This window comes from Andrographis paniculata, unplaced genomic scaffold, assembly GCF_009805555.1.
Source record: "Andrographis paniculata isolate CXL003 unplaced genomic scaffold, ASM980555v1 Contig86END, whole genome shotgun sequence".
Lineage (NCBI taxonomy): Eukaryota > Viridiplantae > Streptophyta > Magnoliopsida > Lamiales > Acanthaceae > Andrographis > Andrographis paniculata.
The window spans coordinates 4,389,397-4,398,082 of NW_026137624.1; the positions used below are offsets into that span (position 1 = coordinate 4,389,397).

Below are 8,686 nucleotides of genomic sequence, written 5' to 3' on the forward strand. Positions count from 1 at the left end.
TATTATGGTTACGCTTGCACATAATTTGATAATTATATTATCCTTATTCATGCAAATAAAGTTCGATTTTCTTTCTAATATGCACTAGTTGTACGGAAATAATTGTTGTATTGTGAAGCTCAAGTTAAAGCTTACTGTAAATTCTATTTTTCGAGCACAGTGCCGCTAATAATTTTATTCTATCAAAAGAAAACTTATTATAATTTAATAATTGTGTTATCATTAAAAATTATAGTGTTCCATTCGAAATTTAAAATTGCATCATTATTTCAAATTTTAGATGGATTATTTAAAATTTAAAATTTAAAATTTCACCAATACTCAAATAATAATTATTCAACCCAATTAAGGAAATGAGGGTGTAGTTTAAGGGCCCTTGACCTTTTGATCATAAAATAAAATAAGTATATATACACACATAAGAATTGTAAGGTAAATTTCGGATATTATTTTGAAAAATAATAATAATGATAATAATAATGATAATAATAAGAAAACAGCATTAAAAATTTATTCAAAATCTTGCAATTCCCTCTTCCCTCCCTAACTACGCACTATCATCGTCCTCATCATCATCACCGTCGTCGTCGTCGGAGCTCCGATCATTCCTCAGACTGTACCTACTGAGCACCGGCAGCGGCGCATTCGCCGATATCCTGAACGACCTCCCCGCCCCCACCGCCGCCCTGTCCTGCTCCATCTTCCCCACGTCCTTACACACCCCGTCCAGCACCCCCAGAAAATCCCTCACGATCACAAATATCCTCAGCGGCTGCGCCTCCTGCCGCGCCGCCGCCGCCGCCGCCGTGTCGCCGTGAAAGTAATGCGTCACTTCCTTCACCAACGACGCCGCCTTCCTCTCCTCCGCCTTCACCTTACAAATCTCATCCGCCGCCTCCTCCATAAACTCCCTCATCTCCCCAAAAAACCTCCCGCCGCCGCCGGCGACGGCGACGGCGCCGCCGTCGTGCTCCAGCACGCGCCGCACCTTCTGCAGCCCCGATTCGAGCTTCGACACGTATCCACTCAGCACGTCGGCGTCCATTCCGGCAGCCTTTTTAACGTTTCCGAGCTCGTTGCTCAGCCCCGCCACCACTTGCAGCCCCTGTTTCTTGAAATCGTCTTCGTCGATTCCGATTCCGATTTCGATTCCTTCCGACCGCACAATCTCCCGGACGACAAAATGGAGCAACGTCGTCTTCCCGTCGGTTCCTTTGATCTCCACGAGCTTAAGCAATGTATCCAATTTGAAAGCCTTGGCGTCGCCGCGATACGTTCCGTTGTTCATCCGATTGCCCGTCGTTAGCACCGCTTCGAGGAGTTTGAGGAAAAGTCGACTACTCTTCAATTCTTCGCTCGCCTCCTACGTCGATTTCGCATTTCGAATCGTTAAAAATAATCATTTTACCTAAAAACTTAAGTCAGTAGACAATGTATTTAAGGATTATATTACCTGAAAACGCCGTGGATCCTCTGTCCCAAAAATAAATCCTATCCCCTATCCCCACACACATAATATGTATACACAGTGTGTGTATGTATGTATACACATATGTGTATGAAGATAGAGGGATAGAGTATGTTAATGGGATAGAAAAATGCATCATTGATTACATATTATATAGTCTGCTGACAATGTTTGAAATAATCATTTTACTTAAAAACTTAAGTCAATAGACAATGTGTTTAATGACTATATTACCTGAAAACTTAAGTTAAAAAAAAAAAAAAAACATAATTAGTTACATATTATATAGTATGCTGCCGACGTTAAAAATAATCATTTCACCTAAAATGTTAAGTCGGTGAAGAATGTATTTTTAATGATTATAATATCTGAAAACTTAAGTTAGTAAAAACAAAATGCATCATTAATTACATATTATACAGTCTGCTGACAATGGTTGAGTAATAAGTCGAAGATTCGATGTTGTGGTAACTAAGAAGTACCTCTAATGTTTGAAAAGACTTCCTTAGGTATTTAACTTCCGCGTCGAAATTTGCTCGGTAAAGCATCGCTTCGACTCTTTGGAACGCGAAGGGGATGTCGAGTATGGCCTTGAGGAACCTCTCGGCCGGCCCTAATTTCGAGCCTTCATCGTTGTATTGCTTGAGTTTGTTCTCTTCCTCTTTCGTTGGTGCCATTTTCACTAGTGTCTCGAGCAACTCGGGGCCTAATCCGTCGGGATTTCCTGCAAATCATGTCGTTTATTACATTTGTGCTCGTAATAAGTTGTATTCGATTCCACATTGTTACCGTCTAAAAGCGCTTCGCAGACTTCCTCTCTTGTCACGTTGAGCGCGCGTAATAGTATCGCGATGTTTTGCGATTTCTTTGGATCGAGCACTCTGTTCTCGGCGTTGTAAGAAGGGAGGATGAACTTCCGGGATGGTTTCTTCGGCGCCGAATTCTCGGAATTGCATCCGAATAGAGACTCCATCGCATCCTCGTTCAATCTACGATGAAATTTATTCGAGGTTAGAACATGTTCTGGAGATCGATAGCGATTTCTCGGCCATGGAATCGATTAGTTATTACCGGAACGAGCTCGACTTGAATTGGTCCCATACCGTTCCCGTCTCCGACGGGGTTCGGACTTTGTCCCAATGTAGAGCCCGTAGTTTTGGCCTCGATTCGTCGATGGATTCCTCAACGTTATCGTTAAGTGATATCTTTTTCAACGCTACCGGAATCGGTGTTTTTCCTTTAGGTATCGAGATTTGTGGAGGCGGCGGCGGTGGCGGCGGCGGTGGTAGTGGAGGCAGAGGAAGTGGCGGCAGCGGTGGTGGATTATCATCGTTGCTTATCGATCGGAGCTTCTCCCGATCGAGCGGCGGTGGCGGCGACGAAAATTGGGGCGGTTTCGGAGTGTACATTAGTGTGTTGCCGGACTGCAACGACCTCCGGGACGGTTGCGGCGGCGACGGCGAGGGCAGCCATGGCTGCTTAACCGGTGGCATTACCGTCACCGACTTCGTTACGTCCGGCGACGACAGCAGCGATGACGAGGATGATGAAAAACGAGACCTCGGTGAAGTTCTCTTTGAATGAGGCACGGAATGAATCATCCGATTTTCCGACTTCGGAGGATCGATCTTTTCTCCGGCGGCATTGTCGCTCAAGTAGCTGCGCCGCGGGCTCGGCGACATATTCTGCTTTGGGTTGTACCCCGACGCGTCGTCATGGTTCTCGTCGTCAGACGAGGACATTGGTGGCGGCGGCGGCGGAAGCTTTGGGAACGGCGGCAGCGTCGGGAGGTGATTGACATTCGATTTGTTGTCCGAGGTAGTTGCAGCTGTGTCGTTGGATGGTATTACCGTTTCGACGCAGAGTAAACTCGAGGGCGGCATTCTCGATTCCTCGTTGATTTGCGAACTTCCGGCGATGTGTTTCCGGGAGTCGTCGATATGTTTCTTCCGATTCTTGTACAAGTAGAAGATCAGTATCGATAGCATTGCCAGTGTGAGCCCGGCCGATGCAACGGCGACTAGTACTTCCTTTCGGGATTTCGATTTCGGCGCAGTCGCCGGATTCTTCGCCGCCTCCGCCGCAGCGGCGGCGGTTTCCGGTAGCGGCGGTGGCTGAGGAGGGCTCTGCTCCGGCTGCGGGAACTCATGTGAGAATGGCTGATCTTGGTACGGAATATCGGAAAAATCCGGCGGAGGCGCCGAGTAGATTTCGAAATCCGGCGGCGGCGGCGGAGTCGTCGAAGTTACCGGAAACAATGGCTGATGTAGAACTCTTCGTTTTCTCTCCTCCGCGGCGGCGGATTCCGGCGAGAGGAACACCGCTAATACAACGACGGAGATGACAAGGCCATCGGCGAGGCGGCGGCGGCGCGCCGGAGCTCTCATTTTAATGAGAATGTTGATTCATAGAGGTTTTGGAGGTGGTCCTAAAATGGTGTGTGGTCCGGTCCGGTTCTTACGGGGAAGGAGACAAGCTCAGTTACACTTACAGTTAGAACAATATGGTGCTTTACATTTTTATCAAGTGATTAGATGAGGACAGCATATATGCTTTCATTTCTTACCTTTTCCTAAAGCTGATGGAAATAGGCTCAGCACATTTATTTATTTATTTAAATTTTCTGTTACTGGGTTGTTATTTATTTTATTTTATTTATATTTATATATTGGGTACGATAAGACGATAGTTTTTCACGTTAGGCATCGGAAGATTGCTTGGTGTTGATGGATTGGGACACATTCTTCAAATCTTCTTTAACTTAAGGGCCAAAATCAAATTGTGCCTTTCGTGTTGTTGGTATAAATTGAAAAGTTAAAGGCATGGGACAAGACAACTTAGGAAAGTACATTTTATTTTATTTTTTATTTTTTAATTAATTAAATTTTAACTTTGAATGGTATATAGTATTTCCCCTGCCCTATGAAAAAATACATTAAAATTTTTATAATAAATAAAAAAAATAATAGTATTTCATTAGTTAGTAAAAGTAAGATAATTTTGATATTTTTGTTTTGTACTATATATATATGTTAAAATTAAAATATATTTTGGTATTAAGCATGTTATTATTTTTTAATAGAACAAACAAAAATTATAAAAATAATAATTTTAATTAAAACGAATGAATATTATTTTAAATTAGTATGTACATATATATATATATGTTTATGATGCGAGAACTTTTAATTGTCACGCACTGTATAAATTTATTTAGTAGATTTTTGGTTACAAGTTAGCATTAAAATGTAAAATTAATGAATTGTGTGTAGCTTGTGTAAGTTTATAGGTTATGTTTGTTTGTATGTTTTTACCTTGTTTCTTATTGTTTATTTAAAAAATTATTTAGAAAACCTTAAATTAAATATATATTTTTATTTTTTTATATTTATTAAAAATTATATTATATGCAAAAATATCATATACTACATATTTATATCACATTAAAAAATTATTTTAATTAAAAATTTTACTATTTAATCCCATAAACAAACATAATCATCGTAATTTTATTTAAAATATAAATAAAAAATTCAACACACTCAAAGATGGCAATTTTTCACATTATAAAAATAATTCAATATAATAATTAAATATCTTCTATTAACTAGCTACTTGAGTTTAGATTTAAATTACAAATTTCTTTATAATTTTTTTTTTTAAAAAAAATATATATATATATCAATAAATGGAGCTTAAATAAGTTTTTAATTTATTCCATCCTAATTAACAACGAAAACTGTTTTTAAATCTTGTAACTTATTGATCAACATTTTAGTCATATAACTGACTTAGTTCCACAACTAAAGCTTGTATAAAAATTATTCTCTAAGTTACTTTTTTGTCACAATTGTTCCTTGAGCGCCGAGATGCGCACATAGTACCCACTGACATGCCGGGCACACTTGAACATTGGATAGACGTCATCCGACAGACAAGTGAATTTTTTTTTTTTTTTACTCCTATAACTGACCCTCGTTAGTAGTTTAGCTCCATAAGTGACTTTTGTTTTGCATCTATCTGGCATACGCGTGTCCTTCGATGTGCCAGACGAATGCCACGTGCACATCTCGGGCGGAATGACCAAGTGTGCCAAAATACACTTACAAGGTGATTTATAAATAAATTATTATATCTCTTTTTTTTTTTTTTGATAATATTGCAATTGAAAGAATATTATCATAATTATATATATAAATTCATCATTAATGGTAATAATTTTTATAATTAATTAAATAAATTAAAAAATTATGAATATGTCTCTTAAATATAATTTATTATTATTATTAATTAATAATATTAAAAAAATCTTATTATATTTTCTTTTTTTTTTTTTTTGGATAATATTGCAAATGAATGAACATTATCATAATTATATATTTAAATTCATCATTAATGGTAATAATATTTATAATTACTTAAATGAATTAAAAGTTCATAATGAATTATATTTCATAATTCTAATCTCTTATAAATTTACATACACATTTTTATCATTACTTACTCCATTGCACATTCCACTCAAATTCAAGTATTTTAGTATTTCACGACGTCATCATTCTCTCTTGCACATCCCACTTAAATTCAAGTATTTTAGTATTTTACGACGTCATCATTCTCTCTTGCACATCCTGTAAGAATCAAAGTATTTTAATATTGCACGGCGTAAACGACGAATTACACTAAAACAGGTTATGAATATTTGATTATATTTTTTAATATGTATTTTTTTCTAAATATATTAACGTGTTGTGTAAGATACCTTCACGATTTATACATATATATTTTTTATTACAACAAACTGATTATTACTTTTGAATCGATGTTCTATATCTAATCTAATATTCACTTTTTATATATATATATAGATGGATACCGAAAGAGCTATAAAAAAATTAGCTCGGTTAAGATGAATAAAATCAATTTGTCTTAAACAAAATACGCGACATCCAATTTTAAATTTGGATCAATTACTACAAAATATTGATAGACAATGTGAGGGAATATATCAATTTTGAATATGTCATATAACTAACATATTTCCTTTATTCATCTTAACTGAGCTAATTTTTTCATAGCTCTTTTGGTATCCATCTATGTGTATAATGGATATTAGATTAGATATAGAACATTGATTCAAAAGCAATAATAAATTTGCTAGAAGAAAAAATAATTATATCGTGAAGGTATCTTGCACAACACGTTAATATATTTAGGAAAAATACATATATTAGAAAATAGAAAAAAAAATCATAACCTGTTTTAGTGTAATTCATCGTTTATCACCGTACAATGTTCAAATACTTTGATTCTTACAGGATGGGCAAAGAGAGGATGATGACACCGTGAAATAATAAAATACTTGAATTCTAGTCGGAAAATACTTGAATTCTAGTTTGATGTGCAATGGAGTAAGTATGATAAAAATGTGTACATAAATTTATAAGAGATTAGAATTATAAAATATAATTTATTATGAACTTTAAATTTATTTAATTAATTATAAACATTATTGCCATTGATGAATTTAAATATATAATTATGATAATGTTCATTCATTTTCAATATTATCCAAAAAAAAAAAGGAAATATAATAATATACTTTTAATATTATTAATTAAAAATATAATAATAATAATAATAACAACAACAATAATAATAATAATAATAATAAAAGTTATATTTAAGAAACTTATTGATATGTTTTAATTTATTTAATTAATTATAAAAATTATTACCATTAATGATGAATTTAAATATATATAATTATGATAATGTTCATTCATTTGCAATATTATCTAAAAAAATATTAGGAAATGTAATAATATACTTTTAATATTATTAATTAATTAATTAATTAATTAATAATAATAATAATAATAATAATAATAAAAGTTATATTTAAGAAACTTATTGATATGTTTTAATTTATTTAATTAATTATAAAAATTATTACCATTAATGATGAATTTAAATATATAATTATGATAATGTTCATTTAGTTGCAATATTATCCAAAAAAATTAAGGAAATATAAAAAATTATTTTTAATATTATTAATTACAAATGTAATAATAATAAAAAATTATATTTAAGACACCTATTGATATGTTAAACTATATTTCAAAATTATTAAATTTTTGTTACCATTAATTATAATTTTATTAATTATGATATAAACTACTTAATAACATCTACTATATATTTATTTTATTAAAAAAATAAAAAAACTGATAAAAAAAAATATATGATCAAGTGGACCCACTAATATCTTTTTTTTATATATATATATACAGACTAGTGTAATAAAAATTCGATCTCAACAAACTTACCAAGTGTGTTTGTTTTGGGTCTGGATTTTGAGTTGAGATTTGAATAGTAAAAATTTTGAATTTGAATAGTTGTATGATGTGATATAAATAGATGTTGATGTGATATTTTGAATGTAAAATTGAATTTTAGTATAATATAAAAAGTGAAAAATAGGTATTTGATTTGATGTTTTTGGGCGGAAAAAATATGATAGAATAGTGTATTTAAAATCTAATCCCCAAACAAACACACCCGATTATTCCATGGTAAGCACAAATAATTTTTAAATTTATGCCTCTAAACTCCAAACAATACTATTAGTTATATTTTTACTAAATACTTAAACCAGCACATAAACTTAATATGATACAAGAACCAAAGAACATAAGGGTTCCAGTTTCTGATTAGATATTGAATCCGATAAAATTGATCTCATATATATCATTACCTCAAACATAACATAAATACTCACTCCGTCCCGGTGCAAGGTTGCCGTTTAGTTTTTGCACGTAGATTTTTTAATATTAATATTATAATGGGTTGTAGTGAAAGACGAAAATACCTCTATTAGTATCGTGTAATATAAAAGTAATGTCATTTATGTAATATAGTGTAAGTTGAAGGATATTTATTATGTTAGGTATGTAGTACATTTACTAAATTAGGAAATAGTAACCTTGTTTTGAAATTGACGAAAATGAAAAATGATACTGTTTCAATTAAACGGGTGTACAAGAATTAATCAATGCACCCAAACACAATAGTTATGAATAAACAACACCCAAATTTAGCAACAAAGCTGTAGATAAATTCCTTGAGATCACTACTTTAAATATAAACCATTAAAATGATTTCAAGTGATTATTATCAAATAATAGAAAACCTTTAAGATTACATGGGAACAAA

General features: G+C 33.5%; 1 protein-coding gene across 1 annotated transcript; it reads right to left on the reverse strand.

The window, feature by feature from the left end:
• Window positions 1–388: 388 nt before the first annotated feature.
• Window positions 389–3,971, reverse strand: LOC127241943 (formin-like protein 6). Its single transcript, XM_051261239.1, has 4 exons — window positions 2,540–3,971; window positions 2,258–2,457; window positions 1,951–2,192; window positions 389–1,363 (listed from the first exon to the last, which is right to left on the reverse strand). The coding sequence occupies exons 1-4, from the start codon at window positions 3,853–3,855 to the stop codon at window positions 548–550; spliced, it is 2,574 nt and encodes an 857-aa protein (XP_051117196.1). The 5' UTR covers window positions 3,856–3,971; the 3' UTR covers window positions 389–547.
• Window positions 3,972–8,686: the final 4,715 nt, after the last annotated feature.